Source organism: Monodelphis domestica, chromosome 1, assembly GCF_027887165.1.
Source record: "Monodelphis domestica isolate mMonDom1 chromosome 1, mMonDom1.pri, whole genome shotgun sequence".
NCBI classification, from domain to species: Eukaryota; Metazoa; Chordata; class Mammalia; order Didelphimorphia; family Didelphidae; genus Monodelphis; species Monodelphis domestica.
The window spans coordinates 270,053,410-270,072,040 of NC_077227.1; the positions used below are offsets into that span (position 1 = coordinate 270,053,410).

General features: G+C 33.2%; 1 protein-coding gene across 3 annotated transcripts in view; it reads left to right on the top strand.

The window, feature by feature from the left end:
• MNAT1 (MNAT1 component of CDK activating kinase) overlaps positions 1-18,631 on the top strand; it is a 284,646-nt gene that overhangs the window by 92,203 nt on the left and 173,812 nt on the right. For all 3 annotated transcript variants that reach the window (XM_001377477.4, XM_056810856.1, XM_056810857.1), the window contains exons 5-6: positions 3,565-3,705; positions 14,656-14,781. In XM_001377477.4, coding sequence (XP_001377514.1) covers positions 3,565-3,705; positions 14,656-14,781 — 267 coding nt within the window. The remainder of the gene's footprint in view (positions 1-3,564; positions 3,706-14,655; positions 14,782-18,631) is intronic.

Sequence of the window (18,631 nt, forward strand, 5' to 3'; positions counted from 1 at the left end):
TCACTAACTTTAAGGAGTAAATTTTTTTGATTCTGTCTTTGTGTGAAAATAATACAGGACAGTGTTTAAAAAATAGTTATGCCAAAGGTTTGTTTAATTTTTTTATTTTAATAAGTCTCTGTTCTGAATTTAGGCATGCAATAAAGTAACCCAATTATGACAGAGAAACTACTGAGGAAAAGGTTTCTGGCTCAAAGGGCCAATCATTCTTTTCAGGATTCTGTCAACAAGAATATCTTTTAGATTCAATCATATTATTAACCACAAATATTGCTGTTTGGTAGTGTATTAAATTGAGTTAGAAAGTCCAATTTTGAACTAGTCTTAGTGAAGGCATACTTCATTTCCTGTTTTTAGCTTTCTGAATTAGTTTAAATAGTAATTGAGGAATGAAACTTTAAATTGAGAGTAGGGAGAGTTACCTGGATAGATTTATTTTTCCTAATAAAATTTGAATAATGTAGTTATCTTTTACTTCTCCAACCCCCCCTCCCCCCAGCAATTGAGTGTAAAATAAATTTTAGTAAAGGGAGCCCTGTTTTTAACTGGTGACTATTATTATAAATTCAGAATTTTATTCTGCTAGTAGAATTATTGAATAAATTGAATATTAATATGGTAGGCAAGTTCCTTGGTTCTATTAAAGCCTTTTTCTAAATCTGGACTCTCCTGTGGACTTTCAACCTTCCCAACTCTTTTAGAGATATCTTTTGATTCTGTAGGATCGCTTGAACATTTTCTCTCTTCTTCTATTTAATTAGTTAAGTATTTATTCAATATGGTTCCAATTTCAGTGAAACTCTTATAATCTTGTGTCTCACTTTTGTCCTTTGGAACTTCTGGTTCTTTCAAAAGGTCTTTTCTGATTCCCCATGGATTAGCTTCCTTTTGTCCCAGTCACTTTGTATTTTGTATAGAACTTTTATTTACTTACCTGAGAAATTTTTTTATGCCATAGATTCTTCTGACAGTCTGGTAAAGTCCATTGACTCCTCAGAATATACTTTTAAAATAGATGGGATTACAAAGGAAACCAGTTCTATTACAAGAAGCAGGGAGCAGCTAGGTGCCCCAGTGGATAGAATACCAGACTTATAGATAGGTCTTAGATTCATATCTGTCCCTAGACACTTCTTAGCTGTATGACCCTGGGCAAGTCACTTAACTTAAGCCCCATTGCCTAGCCCTTACCACTCTTCTGCCTTGGAACCAATACATAGTATTAATTCTTAGATGGAAGGGAAGGATTTTTTTTTAAGTACATTTTCTTCCCCTTTAAGGTTCACAAAATCTTGCCCTAGTAAAAAAAGTTCTGGAGAACAAAATGCATCTTTCTTTTTTTTTGTAATTTGAGTTCCTAGCCCAGTGCATGGCACATTGTAAGCCCTTTCAGTGATAGTTGATTGATCATTTATTGATCATTATCATTTATTGAAATGTAGCTGAAATTATTGTAATAATGTTTTGAGTGATTTTTCTTTTAGTGGGGTGTCTTCTGTCTCAATTTTTATTTTTAAAAATTTATTTTAAATTTAAAAACAAATTTCCACATAACTTTTCTAAAGTTATATGATCCAAATTGTCTCCCTTTCTCCTTCCCTCCCTGCTCCTGGAACTGGCAAGCAATTAAATCTGGGTTATACATGTATTATCACGCAAAACACATTTCCATTTTATTCATTTAAAAACTAACCACCCCCAAATATATACCCAAATAAACTAGTGATAAAATCATATGCTTTCACCTGCATTCCTACTCCAGCAGTTCTTGTGTCTTCTGACTTAAAAACATCAATCACACAGCTTCTTTATATACAAGTATGACTGTGTTACTTCTGTATTTAAAAATTTTCAGTGGCTCCCAATTGCCTATATATGACAAAAAGTAAATGGTGTAGGCTGGCATTTAAGTTTCTCTATAATTTGTTTCCAGCCTTTCTTTTCAACTTTTCGACAAACGATTTCCTTTTATGTATTCAAAAATCAAGCCAAACTACTAACTATTCACTAATTTTTATCTTCAAGCACTTGTGGACCATCCCTCAAGCTTGAAATGCACTTCCTCCACATTTTTGTTGAAATCTTTATTTTGTTTTTCAAGGTCCATATCCTTTTTCATGAAGATATCCCCTTGCAGGAAATATTACTTGATTGCTGCCCCCCACTCCCATCCCCACCCCCAGCTAGTGCCTTTGCCTTCCTAAAATTTTCTTTAAGACCTTTGTTTGGATCTCTCCTTTGCATCTATTTATCTAGTCTCATACTTATTTATGTACTTCTTATATACAATTAACAAACTTCTTGAGATTAAGGACTATGACTTTTGTCTTTTGTCATTTATCCCTAGTATTTGACAGTGAGTGCCTTAAATCTGGGAGATGCTAAATAAGTGTTTGTTTGATGTGATTTTGGTAAAATAATAGAGTCTAAATCTTCTCTAGTTTCTTTGCCATACCTCTGCTAATGGTCACTAACTAAATGGTGGATTTTACTAGTAGTAATTAAAGGTTAGTTCTTATGCTTCACAAAGTATGACAGATATACAGATATATTTACAATACTCTATTTAAAAATATTTAAAACAGAATAAAAATCATTTAATTTACTTTTGAATTGTTACTGAGGAATGCTAGATTTCCCAATACAAATATAAGATTTCAAATGGACAGAAAATGTTTAAGTGGTATAACTTGCTGTTTCTCTATTGTTATTACTATTAACTAGTATTGAGTATTCTAGCAGGGACCTCTGTTAACAAAGCAATTTAGAAAGAAGTCCAAGATATAGTTGTTACCCTCAAAGGACTTAAAGGCCAGCTGGGGATATAGAATATGCCTATAAAGACAAATAACACAAGGTATTATGTGGTAAATAGCATATGAATGGTGTGCTTAAGTGCCATAGGAATTCCGATGTGATACTGAAGGCTGAAGACCAGCAAACCAGGGAAACCTTTACAGAAAAGATAGGATTTGAGTCTGAATTCTGAAATAGGAAAAGGATGTGAACAGTGGAGAGAGAGGGAACCTACTTTCATCATTCCATATTGAATAGAGATAGCTCTGGGACTGTGAGGCTTCTTGTAGAAGAGATAAGGCTTGGGGATTTGGCATGTAGGCAGATTGGGAAGGGACCCAAATGACCTGCTGAGTTCTGCAGATATGTGTAGTTGGTAAGTGTAGTTGGTAAGCATCCATGGCTTTTTTGAGCCAGGCTGAAGTGTTTGTGCCTTTTGTGAAATGACTTTTAAGTCCTAAGAAATAAATTAATCAAAGTAGAATATAACTCTCATTAGCTTTGTTGCTCTGACTGGTTGTGGCACAGTTTTTATAAAGGCTTTCTGAGGAGTCTTTCAGGGTTTTTTTGAGTAGTGGATTATGACTAGAAAGTGAGTTCAAAAAAAGCAGAAATTACTGTCCTATTTAAAGCATCATGACCAATCTTTTTCATAATTGTTAAGAATGTCAACAACATTATACTGTGTTAAAAAGTTAGACTTGGTATATGGGATCAGCACTTGTAGGGGGTCCCCATCATGTTAAATAAATGTTGTGACTGTTTTAGACCCGCGAACAGGAGGAATTGGAAGAAGCTTTAGAAGTAGAACGTCAAGAAAATGAACAAAGACGACTCTTTATACAAAAGGAAGAACAACTGCAGCAAATTCTAAAAAGGAAGAATAAACAAGCCCTCTTAGATGACCTGGTAAGTACTTTAAAATACCAACCTTTTATGTTTAGTTTTCTATTTATGATGCTAGATATTATATTTTTAGATGAAATTTCAAGTGCTTGTGTTCCAACTTTGACTTACAGAATATTTAACTGAAAAAAAAGGTTATTTATTAATATGTATGATACACACACACACACATATGAGTTGGAATCTGCTATTACATGGATCTATTATAGACTCTATCCTAGACATTTAATATTATAAATTATCAGAAGGACAATGGTTCACCTGTGTCACAGTATTGTGGAGTGAAATGTAGTAAGTCTCTGGAATATTTTTTTTTCTTTGCTGATAGATTTTTTCTGTTTTGTCGTAACAGACAGTTTCCAACAAAAACCATAATATCGTGCCCATTGATATAAAATGACCAAAATGGATAGTGGTTGTCACTTTCCACTTTTTGAAGTTTGTGGAATCTTAACAGAATGGAAGTATATATCTTTTAATCGTTTGTCACCAACAGTGTCCATTGTATTTGACTTAAATTTTATTAGTTTTCTAGAACTATAAATTTCCTTTATGAAATTAAAATACATCATCTTTCCATCTTTCCTTTGCTTCCTTCTAAACTTATCTCTTTAGCTTCACTGTAACCTCTTCTATTTCAGTTCCTCAGAACTTTCCCAAGTCATTGCCCCTGCTCTAACCACACTCTTCTGATTTCACTTTTTTTCTTTTAACTTTACAGTCTCATATTCTTGAGTTCTTTGTTCCCTTGTCTTATCACTGTTCAACCTTTGCCAAACTCCAACTGTGGATTAATCCTACCATGTATATCCTTTGCTCCCATTCATACACAACTTAATAAAATTAGAGAATATCCCAAGACTCTGCTGACTAGGTCCACTACATATTTATGTTAACTAATTTCACATGTGTTCCCAGTATAAGTCAATCAGTAAAGTTGCACTAAGCACCTACTATGTGCCAGGTACTGTGGTTAGCAGGGCATTTCTACTCCTCCTGACTAATTAATTCCCTATCCTGGTCAGCTCAGCAGCTGTGCCAATCCTTTTCTTCTCTTTTGTTCAAGCCTCCTGCACTACTCCTCCTACTGTCTCTGCTAAGGACCTCTTATATAAACTTCTTCGAAAAAAATCAAGGCTACTGGACAACATATTCCCTTTTTTCTCTTCTTTATCTCACATTCCTCTGTCATCACTCTCTTGCTCTCTTGATGAAATGGACTTTCTATTTTCTAAGTCACACATATCCTTGATCTCTCCCCTCACCCATCCCCTCTCATCTTCTAATACATATTGTCCCCATCCTCATCATCCCTCTTCCCATCTAATGCCCAACAGCTGTTATCATCCTTTTTCTTTTCTCCTTTCCTCTGGTAAACTTGTCTCCAATTCTCTTCTCATTCTTTTCAAAACTATCTTCAGTCTTATTTACTTTCCTTATCATTCAGTGGAAACCGTTTTCTTGGAAGTTACCAATGATTTCCTAATTGCCACATGTAATATCCTTTCAATATTCATATTTCTTGAGCATTTGACATTGTTGACCACCTTCTCTTCCCAGATGCTCTCTATGCTCTCTTAAAGTTTTTGTGACTTTTGGTTCTTTTGGTTCCTTTACCTCTCTGACCAGTCCTTTATAGTCTGTTTTGCTAGATTTTCATGCTATGCCTACTAACTTCAGCCCTCAAAGTTCTGTCTTGGGCCCTCTTCTTCTTCTGCTCTCATCTGCTCCCATTGGTTCAATGATTATCTCTTTGCAAACGATTTCCACATCTGTTTATCTAGCCCTAGCCTTTCTCTTTAGCTCCAGTACTATGTCTACTGGTCATTTTGAAGCAGATTATAGATATTTCATACTCAAAATGCCCGAAACAGACTTCATTATCTTCACTCCCTGTCCCTTTCCCAACTCTCCTGAGGATACACCATTGTTTCAGTCACTCAATCTTTCCCTTGTGTTACCCTTGAGTATATGTTCTCACTCAACCTCCACTTCTAATCTGTTGCTAAATTTTAAATCTTTTTACTATATTCTTTTCTTTCTATTCATCTAGCCCCCATTTCAGTTTAGGCCCTCATCATCTTCTGATTGAACTGTACAGTAGTCTTCTATCTAGTTTTTCTGAATCATTTCTCCCTTATTCTAACGTATCTCTTCCACTAAGCAACTAAAGTTATTTTTTTAAAGTACATATCACACTATCATATTCCCTACTCAGTAAATTCCAGAGGCTTCTCATCACCTACAAGATTAAACACTAAATGCCCCCTTTGACTTTTAAAGTACTTCATGATCTGGTTTCTTTTTATGTCTGAGATGTTCTCTTTCTTCACCTCTACCTCCTGCCTTTCCTGGGTATCTCTAAAAACTTTATTGCAAATCCTACCTTCTACAGGAGGTTTTTTGTAGTCTTTCCCTGCTTTCATGTCTTCTCTTGAGAATCTTTTCCATTTACTCTGTATAAGTCTTATATATATTTATACTGAAAGTGTATATTGATCCTTCTATTAGAATGTGAACTTCTTGAGATCAAGGATCATATTTTCGTATTGTCTTCAGTACTTAGCACAGCACCTGGCATTTAGTAAATACTTAATAAATATGTGTGTGTGTGTGTGTACATACTTACCTTCCACATTAGAATCAATATTGTGTAATGGGAAGGGCTAGGCAATGGGGTTTAAGTGACTTGCTCAGGGTCACACAGTTAGGAAGTGTCTGAGGTCAGATTTGAACCTAAGACCTCCCATCTCTAGGCTTGGTTCTCAATCCACTGAGTTACCCAGCTGCCCCCCCCCCCCAATATTTTTTCTTTATTTATTTAGAATATTTTTCCATGGTTACATGATTCATGATTTTTCTCGTCCCTCTTCCCTTCCTTGTCCTGGAGCTGACAAGCCAGTTCCACTGGGTTATACATATATCATTGTTAAAAACCTATCTCCATATTACTCATATTTTCAGTAGAGTGATTTTTTAATATCAAAAATCTAATCATATCCCTGCTGTTCTATCATATGTTTTTCTTCCGTGTTTCTACTCCCACAGTTCTTTCTCTGGATGTGGATTGCGTTCTTTCTCAGAGGTTCCTCTGGATTGTCCTGGATCATTGCATTGTTACTAGTAGAGAAGTCCATTACGTTTGATTATGCCACAATGTATCAGTCTCTGTGTACGATGGTTCTTCTCCTTTTGCTCTGCATCAATTCCTGGAGGTCTTTCCAGTTCACATGGAATTCCTCCAGTTCATTATTCCTTTCAGCCCAATAGTAGTTCATTACCATCAGATACAATTTGTTCAGCCATTACTCAATCTATGGACACCTAATTTTCCAATTTTTTGCCACCACAAAGAGCATGGCTATAAAGATTTTTGTATGAGTCTTTTTCCTTATCTCTTTGGGGTACAAACCCAGAAATGGTATGGCTGGATCAAGGGACAGGAATTCTTTTAAAGTCCTTTGTGCGTGATTCCAAATTGCCTTCCAGAATGGTTGGACCAATTCACATCTTCACCAGTAATGTATTAGTGTCCCAGTTTCGCCACATCTGCTCCAACATTTATCACTTTCTTTTGCTGCCGTATTGACCAGTCTGCTAGGTGTGAGGTGGTACCTCAGCATTGTTTTAATTTGTATTTCTCTAATCAGGAGAGATTTAGAACACTTTTTCATGTACTTATTGGTAGTTTTGATTTCTTCCTATGAAAACTGCCTATTCATGTCTCTTGACTATTTATCAATTATGGAACAACTTGAATTTTTGTAAATTTGTCTTAGTTCCTTATATATTTGGGGAATTAAACCTTTGTCAGAGAGTTTTGTTAAAAATTTTTTTCCCACTTTGTTGCTTTCCTTCTAATTTTGGTTGCATTGGTTTTGTTTGTATAAAACCTTTTAAATTTTATATTCACCTAATTTATTTATGATTTCACTCTTAAAATATAAAGTAAATTACCCATTTAAAATTTATCTTTGTATAGGGTATAAGATGTTGATCCAAACCCAATTTATTGTTTTCCAATTTTCCCAGCAGTTTTTGTCAAATAATGAGTTCTTGTCCCAAAAGCTGGGGTCTTTGGGTTTATCAAACATTATCTTGCTGAGATCATTTACCCCTAGTCTATTCCATTGATCCACCCTTCTGTCTCTTAGCTAGTACCATATAGTTTGGAGGACCACTGCTCTACAGTTTAAGATCTGGTACTGCTAGGCCCCCACCCTTCACATTTTTTTGATTATTTCCCTTGATATTCTTTTGTTCTTCCAGATGAACTTTGTTATAATTTTTTTTAATTCTATAAAAAAGGTTTTTGATTGTTTGATAGGTATGGCACTGAATAAGTAGATTAATTTGGGTAGGATTGTCATTTTTATTATATTTTCTTGTCCTACCCATGAGCATTTAATTTTTTTCCAATTATTCAGATCTAGTTTTAATTCTGTGAAAAGTGTTTCATAGTTGTGTTCATATTATTCCTGTGTTTGACTTGGCAGATAGATTCATAAATATTTTATATTGCCTAGAGTGATTTTATTTTATTTTTTATGTTTTTTAAAATTTTTATTGATATTTTTTTTGGAAATTTCAAATATATCCAAATTTTATTTTTTTCCCATTTGTATTAGTTTATTTAGTCAATTTAGAACATTATTACTTGGTTACAATAATCACATTATTTCCCTCCCTCCCTTCTACTCACCCTTCCTGCAGCCAATGCACAATTTCATTGGGTATTACTTGTGTCCTTAATCAGAGCCTATTTCCATGTTGTTGTTTGCACTAGGATGTTCATTTAGATTCTACATCCCCAACCATATCCCTTCGATCCATGTATTCAAGCAGTTGCTTTTCTTCGGTGTCTTTACTCCCACAGTGTTTCCTCTGGATGTGGATAGTGGTTTTTCTCATAGATTCCTTCAAGTTGTTCAGGGTCACTGCATTGCCACTAATGGAGAAATCCATTACATTTGATTGTACCACAGTGTATCAGTCTCTGTGTATAATGTTTTCCTGGTTCTGCTCCTCTCATTCTGCATCAATTCCTGGAGGTTGTTCCAGTCCCCATGGAATTCCTCCACTTTATTATTTCTTTTTGCACAATAGTATTCCATCACCAACATATACCACAATTTGTTCAGCCATTCCCCAATTGAAGGGCATCCCTTCATTTTCCAATTTCTTAACACCACAAAGAGCTCAGCTATGAATATTTTTGTACATGTCTTTTTCCTTATGATCTCTTTGGGGTACAAACCCAGCAGTGCTATGGCTGGATCCAAGGGCAGACAGTTTTTTAGCGCCCATTGGGCATAGTTCCAAATTGCCCTTCAGAATGGTTGGATCAATTCACAACTCGACCAGCAATGAATTAATGTCCTGACTTTGCCACATCCCCTCCAACATTCATTACTTTCCTTTGCTGTCATGTTAGCCAATCTGCTAGGTGTGAGGTGATACCTCGGAGTTGTTTTGATTTGCATCTAGAGTGAATTTAAATGCAGTTTCTCTTTCTAACTCCTGCTGCTGAATTTTGTTAGAAATGTACAGAAATGCCAAATATTTACGTGGATTTATCTTGTACCCTGCAGCTTTGCTAAAGTTGTTAATTATTTCCACTGACCTTTTAGTTAATTTTTTTCTAGGATTTTTAAAATATACCATTATATTCTCTGCAAAGAGTGATATATTTTCCTCATTGTCTACTTTAATCCCTTCAATTTCTTTTTCTTTTCTAATTGCTACCACTAGTGTTTCTAGTACAGTATTAAATAATAGAGATGATAATGGGCATCCTTGTTTCACTTCTGATCTTATTTGGAAGGCCTCTTTTAACTTGTCCCCATTGCATATTATACTTGCTGATGATTTTAAATATGTACTGTTTATTATTTTGAGGAATGGTCCTATATTCCTATACTTTCTGGTGTTTTCAATAGGAATGTGTGTTGTATTTTGCCAAAGGCTTTTTCTGCATCTATTTAGATAATCATGCAATTTATGTTGGTTTGATTGTTGATATGGTCAGTTATGTGAATGGTTTTCCCAATAGTAAACCATCCTTGCATTCCTGGTATAAATCTCACCTGGTCATAGTGGATAATCCTTGTGATAACTTGCTATAGTCTTTTTGCTAGTATTTTATTTAAGATTTTTGCACCTATGTTCATTAAGGAGATTGGTCTGTAGGTTTCTTTCTCTGTTTTTGGTCTGTCTGGCTTTGGAATCAGTACTGTATTTGTGTCATAAAAAGAATTTGGTAAGACACCTTTGCTTATTTTTGTCAAATAGTTTGTATAATATTGGGATTAGTTTTTCTTTAAATGTTAGATAGAATTCACTTGTGAATCCATATGGCCCTGGGGATTTTTTCTTAGGAAGTTCCTTGATGGTTTATTCAATTTCTTTTTCTTAGGTAGGATTATTAAGTATTTTATTTCCCCTTTTGTTAATCCAGGCAATTTATATTTTGTAAATATTCACCTATTTTCACTAGATTGACATTTATTGCCATATAATTAGTCAAAATAGTTCTTGATAATTACCTTAATTTCCTCTTCATTAGAGGTAAGATTACCCTATTTATCTTTGATACTCTTAATTTGATTCTCTTTCTTTTTTTAGAATAGCCAGTACTTTATCTATTTTACTTGTTTTTTTTTCAGAGTACCAGTTTCTAGTCTTATTTATTAGTTCAATAGTTCTTTTACTTTAAATTTTATTAATTCCTCCTTTAATTTTAAGGATTTCCAATTTATTTTTTATCTGGGATTTTAAATTTGTTCTCTTTGTAGTTTTTTAATTTGCATGCCAAATTCATTGACCAAGTCTTCCTTCTCTATTTTGTTGTCATAAACACTCAGTGATATAAAATTTCCTCTGTATATTACTTTGGCTGTATCCCATAGTTTTTGTTCTGTTGTCTCCTCTCTTAATAAATATTGTTTGATTGGCTTGTGATATAATTTTTTTGATGAAATTTCTTACCATCTATTCTTCAGAGATTTTTGTTACAGCCTGCTTATGGAATCCACCATTTTCCTCATTGTGGTGCTCATATTTAGCTTTTTGAGGCTGTGACTTCTCCATATTTCAGTTACACATAGTATCATCAATTAAATGTTGTTAATCAAAATGAAGAGATTTGCTTTCATGGGAAACTTTGAGGGTTGGTAAAAGAGTTTTACAGTAGAGAAAGAAATGCTGCATGATCTGGTTTTCTTTTTCAGTGATGGTCTTTATCTTATCCATACCTATTGTCATAAAAATTCCACAGAGCATTCATGCAAATGCATGTTAAAGTCTGTTTATTAGGAATTTTTCATCCACTTGGCTTTTTCTGCATGAATGGCCAGGCTAAATTCCTTTTAGTGATTATAGATACCTTCTAAGAGGATATGTGCGTGTATTGATGGTTAATTTAATAAACACACTGTCATTTCTTAACAAATGCATTTGCAAGATCCACCAAACATAGGGAATTTCTACCCAATCTGAAATCTATGACATTTCATTTATAATTTCTATATGTATTGTCAGGCCATCAACTCTTCAAAGCTAGGATCAAAATTAGGAAAAAAACCAAAAAGAATAATGTAAAGATATGGAGTGTACATTGTTTAAACAAGTAATTGAAAATCAAAAATGTAAAATACATCAAAACTATGATAATTTCATTCAGAAATTCAGCCATTGATACAGCAAGGTGACTATCAGAGCCCAGAAAGTGTCTTAATCCACAAATTTGTTATTAATTTGCCAGATGGAGAGACCTAATGCTAGGCAACAATGAGTGAAGATCACATCTTTACCCTTTCACAGTTAACTGAAAAACTGAGAGAATATTAGATCCTATTGTGCTTATTGTTTGATGATCATGAAAAAGGATTTAATTTAGAACAAAAATCTCCTTTTAAAGCTCTTTTACATCAAGGTACTTCCCATCCAGACATCAAAATCATTTAGAATTTATTAGAATACAAATATAGTTTGGGTATTAACAAAGTTTTTGGATCAATTCTTTTCTTTTTTTTTTTAATTATCTTGAAATATATATTCAATTCATAAGGGTAGTAAGTAGTTCTTGCTTCACAGAGCTGATTCAAATGAGAATCTCTCCTTTAAAGTCAGTGTATCATGAAGCAACAAGGAGCAATTGACTATAGTATATTTTTTTCTATAATCTGGAGTTAATATAGGTTTTTTGTGAGTTTCTTGTTTCACTTCCTGTTTTCTTCAGCTGCAAGTGATTACAATGGATTCTGTTTAACTGTTTAGCTCCTGAGCAATTTATAATGTGTACTAGCATACAATTAAATGTAATAGATTTGGTTAGGGAACAATTATGGTTTTAATCTTTAGTTTTCCCTTTTTAGTTTACCTCTTTATATTAGTTGCTTAATATTAGTTGGCCATATTTAATTCACACTTAAGTTGGAACCTGGTCTTCCTTTTGCTTCTTAAAAGATAAGTTTTAATGTTGGTATTTCTAAAAAAGCTTTTGGAGTTAGTGTTTAAAAATTATTCTACTGAGCTTAATATAGGGAGTGACAACTTTTTGTTAGATCTTTTGGTGGAAGAAGGGTGGTTTTCTTTTTCCATTGATCGGGTTTGTATATATACCAAAGTCTCTTAAAATTTTCTATTTGAAAAGTCTTGGTATGATTTATGTGTCAGGATTTTAACTTTATAGTGTTAGCACATATAATATAAGCAATCAGGCAGAATCTTGCTTAGCGCTTCTATATATATTTAAACTGTACTATAATCTAATGTATTTCTTTAATGGTTTGGAAACATTTTTTTGAACAGTTTCTTGGTTTATTAAAACATTTGCACTCTGAAAATTTCATAATGTCTAAAATTTTGTATGAGCTACTATTATTGTCTAATATGCTTGATTTTTATTAGAAATATTGGTTTGCCAGATGGTTTGCCAAAAAAGCAGTTTTAAAATAAATTTTTTAATATAATCATTATAAGGCTTTTAACGAGTATAACAGACAATCTTATTAAAGTTTCTTTAAATATTAAACAAGTTAACTTAAAGTAATAAATGTAGGCCAGGGTGCCTTTCAAGGTAAAATGTCAAGCTCAGAGAATAAAATCACTTGAAAGCTGAATCTGCATTTTATACCTTCTCCAGAACCCATGCATTTGATGCAGTTTATTTTATTTTATTGAGGTATAAGGAGAGTCTCTGCTTAATTCTACTTTAATACTTACAAAAGCTTTTAGGCTATAAATTTTTGTGAGTAGTATATAAGAATTGAGCACGTTAGAGGCAGAGGTGAAACTCTCATAAAGAAAATCCTGTACCTCAATACCAGATTTGTTTTCAACCTTTTAAGAGTTTTCCCATTTATTAAATTTTGGCCTTTTAAACTCTTTGAAATACCTACCCACTATAGCCCTTTTTGATAAAGATTAAATCAGAATTTAGTTCTGATCAAGGCTGGGTTATCATCTTTTCTTTTTCAAAAATATTTTAATGATGACCTTTAAAAACAATCTTCTTGTCACTTCCAAACAACTTGTACTTTCATCAGAGATCCCTCTTTTTGAATAAATAGGTACATTGATGCCAAGAAAATGAACCCAGTTGTCTTTTTCTAAAAAATGTGTTTTCATTTTGTAGGGTTAATTGACCATTCTTTTTTTTCCCAAGATATTTTATTTTCCCAATTACATGTAATAATAACTTTCAACATGTTTTCCAAAATTTCATATAATGAAGATATTTAATGAGTAAATTTATGAATAGGTTGATCCTTATGACTTTGAAGATTTAGTAGCTGTTTTAGAACTCTGTTGGCACCTGGTTGCTATCTGGAGATGGGATAAGGGAGCTATCATTTATATAGTACCTACTATGTACCAGGCACTATGACAAGTGCTTTACAAATATTATCTCATTTGATTCTCACTATAACTTTGCATTTTACAGTTGAGGAAATTGAGGCAAACAGCTTAAGGGACTTGTAAGAGTCACAGCTAGTAAATATCTGAGATAGTATTCAAATTCAGGTGTTCCTGACTCCAAGGCATTAAATCCTCTATTCTACCTATTCCTTCAATCTGGTTATTTCCCTGCTATCTCTTAACTTTACCTTCCATTATTTCATTTTGTGAACATAGAAAAGGCACTTTCTGCAGACTCATATTTCTATTCCTTTTTGACCTTCAATATCACAGGCTGGTGAAGAATCTGGATATGATTTAGGGTTCAGTTTTTGCTTCATAGCAGTTAAAGTTAGAATACTTCAGAGTATAGAAATTGTAATTAGTCTCTTTAATAACAATTATTCTACCAGTATTAATTGTTTCTGTAATATATAAGGTGTGCATGTCTTTGTATACAGGTGTATATTATTAGCTGTTCTGTTTTAGCTGAAATGTAAAAATTTAAGCATTTTAACTATCATTTTGTTTCTTAATTTAAAAAAATTGGCAGAAGTCCCAAAAAAGTTAGTAAAGGAGAAGAAAAATATGCTGTGAGTTGCACCTACAATAGAGCAATTGTGCAAAAATGAGAAAGGATCATTTTTGAACGGCCTCAAGTGAAATCAAATGTGAAACAATTTCAAATTGGTTTGAGTTCATAGGTAAAGAGAATGTGTCTTAGATAAACATCTGATCCAGGTTATACTACTTTGTTCTACTCTTTCTGTGATTCACTTACAGGTTTTTTATTTTCATAAATTTGGTAGCATTTGGGAATTGGAATATGATCCTATTCCAAGTATGGATTAAAAAAATCTTGTTTGCAGGTTATTCTGATTAATGAATCTTAATAGTATTTACTTATACCAATAATGTTAATATTTTCTATAAGGTGCTTTTCATAAAGAGAATATTATGTTATAGCAATGGTTATAAACAAGAATAACACATAAGATTTTATGCCACTTTTCAAAAGGTTTTATTCATAATCTGCCTTAATTTCCATTACAGGAGAGTTCTGATCTGCCTGCAGCTTTGCTTTTAGCACAGCATAAAGATAGATCAACACAGCTGGAAATGCAGCTAGAGAAAACTAAACCAGTAAAACCAGTGACTTTCTCCACGGGCATCAAAATGGTAAGCTTTTGGTTTTACTTGTTTGAAAGGGACATTTATTCAGTGATCACAAGTACTGTAAAATCTGAAATTGTATTAGCTTTTAAAAACTGTATTCATTGTTGAAAATAGAACTAAAAGGTTTAAGTTGATTAAGAACAAATGTATCTAGAATGTGGTTACATAAGAATAATAAAATGAGTAAATATAGTTGAATAATTTAATTAAACTAGCAATTGATGCATATCTTCAGTTTACTAAGTAGTTTTTAAGAGAAAATAGCATTATTTTTCCTGTGATAATTCAAAAGTGATTTTGAGGAGACTTTTGGAAAAAATTCAGTGTTGATGCATTATGTATTTAGAATTTTAGAATAATGGGAGAGAGTGTTGTCTAACAAAAAGTCATTTGATTAAATGGCTAGGGGTACAGTTGTGATTTTTTTTTCTAGATAGTTATATTTTTCCAGTGTTGGTCCCCCTCCCCTACCTCACCCCTTTTTAAAATAAAACCTTAACCATCTGTCTTGGAACCAATATTGGTTGGTATTGGTTCCAAGGCAGAAGAGTGGTAAGGGCTAGACAAGGGTATTAAGTGACTTGCCCAGAGTCACACAGTGGAGAAGTGTCTGAGGCCAGATTTGAACCTAGGACTTCCCATCTCTAGGCCTGGCTCTTAAGCTACTGAGCCACCCAGCTGCCCCAGCCCTTTCTGATTACTGGAGGAGCATGTTCAATTATTGTTTGTTATTAATTGTTAATAATAATTAAATTGTTAATAGCTTGTTATTTAAGTTGCTGCTGTTATTTCTTCTAGCATATAATTGTAATTGTTTATTGATTAATGTCTGATTTATTATGTTCCCTCAACTCATATCTATTCTTTCTCCATTAAATTATTATATTTTCATTGAAAAAGGAAAATGAAATATCAGAGTATATAATTTGGACTTGCACTACTAAGGCATTCAAGATACCCTCTATGAAAGTTAGAGATGTGCTTCTAGGATATTGAGTTTTTTTCTTCATTGCTTAACAGCTTATGTTTATTAAGGAATAATTTGGGGTTCAAAACAAAATTAACATTTTCCTTTTGGAATAGATTTGTAAAATGAGTTATTAGCAGACTAACTTAATCTAGAGATTTAAAACATCTTTTTTGTATAAAAAATTTAGCTAGGCATATCAGTTAATTTACAATATTATGTGTTTAATATTTAATATTTTAATATGATAACTGTAAAGTAGATGCCTTTGAAATTATGTAAATACTTTTTAAAAAGTCTTATTTAATTTTATTCCAAATTTTATCATTTATCTTCAGATAATTGAAATGAGAAATTCATAGACATTTTATTCTGTGGACCAGTTAAAGCCTTACTATAATAATTTAATTCTTTCTCTGACCCTACTGAAAAAATACTTTTATAAGCTTAATAACTATCAACAGAAGTGGCCAAACATAAAATAAGGGATGAATTTTTGCCCCAATTCTTAGCTTTTTGAAAGCCAGAGTTAAAAAAAATAACCAAAACCAAAAGCCATCATTTTGTTTTCTTTCCCCTTGTCTTCTCTGAAATTCAACCATTTCCTATTTCCCTTAAAAAAAAAAACAATCATGGGGGGCATCTGGGTAGCTCAGTGGATTGAGAGCTAGACCTAGAGACAGGAGGTCCTAGGTTCAAATCTAGCCTCAGACACTTCCCATCTGTGTGACCCTGGGCGAGTCACTTGACCTCCATTGCCTAGCCCTTACCACTCTTCTGCCTTGGAGCCAATACCCAGTATTGACTCCAAGATGGAAGGTAAGGGTTTAAAAACAAACAAACAAAACAAAAAAACCAATCATGTTTACTTCTGGTTTGGCTGATTTCATTCTGTTTCAGTCATAAATTTTTCCATGCTTCAGTTATTGTGTTTTGTTTTGTTTTTTTTTTTTGGTCTGAATTTGTGGTTTCATTGGTATAATATGCTCCTGGTATGGAAACTCCCTCTATTCCTTGTAAACTCCAGTTCTAGAAAGTGTGCCAAAGGACCTGGGAGGGTAAGTGATATGCCCAAGGTCCGCAGTGAAGATATTTCTACGGCAGAATTTGAACCCATTTCTTCTGGACCATTATACCATACTGTTTGTCATTGTATTTTTATGGCACCACAATATTCTATTACATTAATATAATTTAACTTACTCTATTCTCCAATGTTGGACAGTTAATTGTTTCTTTTAAATTAAATACTGGGAAAATTAGATAGGTCTGTGGTTGAAAATGGGATGAGATCCACAGCCCACATTCCATTACAATAGATTTTAACAAGATTGACAATCTAAATGTGAAAAGATTCATTTAAAAACTAGAAGAAATAACCAGATTTTGTTTGTCTCAGTTATAGAGAGGAGGTTATTCTTATCATTCAAGTAGAAGGAATTACAATTTTCTGCCTCCCTTTTTATTCCTCCTCCCCTTTCTTCCCTTACCCCATCCTACCTTGGCTTCAAACTTCTAAGCTTTATAGCTTTTTCAGCAAGAATTTTTTTTGTCCAGTCCCTGAACTTCTCTTCCTTTTGTATTAGAAATGGAAGTAAATCACACTTGTGAGTGAGATTCCTTTTCTTTTGCATAAAACTAATAATCCTTTATTGAGCATTCAGATAGTATCCCTTCTCTAGAACTGATAGGAAAGTGAAGACTTCCTTAATATCTGGAAGGATTAGTTGCTGCTTAATGAAGACTCATCAGTTACTTTCCTGTTTGGATCTTTTTCCTATTGTGCCTGTTCCTGTGCTCAAATAATTGGGTAAGACTTAAATCTTCTCTTGTGAGTTAAAAACAGGCCATGGTAAAGGCCTTCTGCTTTGAGTGTTTACTTGTCAGTCTAAGACTGCAGCATTTTATAATAGAGAGAACCTGTTACCTCCTCAGGCAGCCTATTCACTTTTGGATTGCTCTGTTGGGAAGTTTTTCCTTACACAGAGCCAACTCTGCCTCTCTGTAATTTATAACCATTGCTCTTGATTCTGCCCTTTGAGGTTGAGTAGAGCAAGTACAATCCCTCTTTCACACAGAAAATCTTCAGGTACTTGAAGCAAGCTATTCTCTACCTCCCTTAAATCTTCTTTTCTTAATATTAAATATCACCAATTCTTTCAGCTAGTCCTTATATACTCTGATTTTAAAACTACTACCACACTAGTCACCTTTTACATGTCTCTTAACTAATAATTGATATTTATTTTTGTATTTAATTTTTTGAATTAATTAATTTATTTAGTCTATTTAGAACATTATTCATTGGTTACAAGAATCACATTATTTCCCTCCCCTGCCCTCCCCCCACCCTTCCTGCAGACACGCAATTTCATTGGGTAATAATTGATATTTATACAATACTTTAGGTTTGCAAAACTCTTTGTCTATATTATGTCATTTGATCTTTAGTGGAATCCTGTTAGGTAAGTAGTATAGGTATTATTATCCTTTTAAAATTATACAAGGGATCAAATTGAAGCTCTAAGAAGTTTAATGACTTCCATCCATAGTGTTATATAACTAGTAAGTGTTGGTAGTGAATTAAATTTCACTTAAATGCCTTAACTTTTCAGACCCTTAGCCCATAGACCATACTGCCTCTAATTGCTTTACTTTTTTTGCCTGCTTGATCATACTTTTTGAATTTACTCTTTTTGAATTTATAATCCACTGAAATTTCCAGCTTAAAAAACCAAAACAACACTGCCATTGAACGATGTCTCACCCATTTTGTATTTTTAAAATTGATGTTTTAATTTATTATGTCCATGGCCTCAGAACAATCATGTTCTTAACCCTTATGAATTGTACGTTTGGATATTTCAAATTAGTACATCTATACTT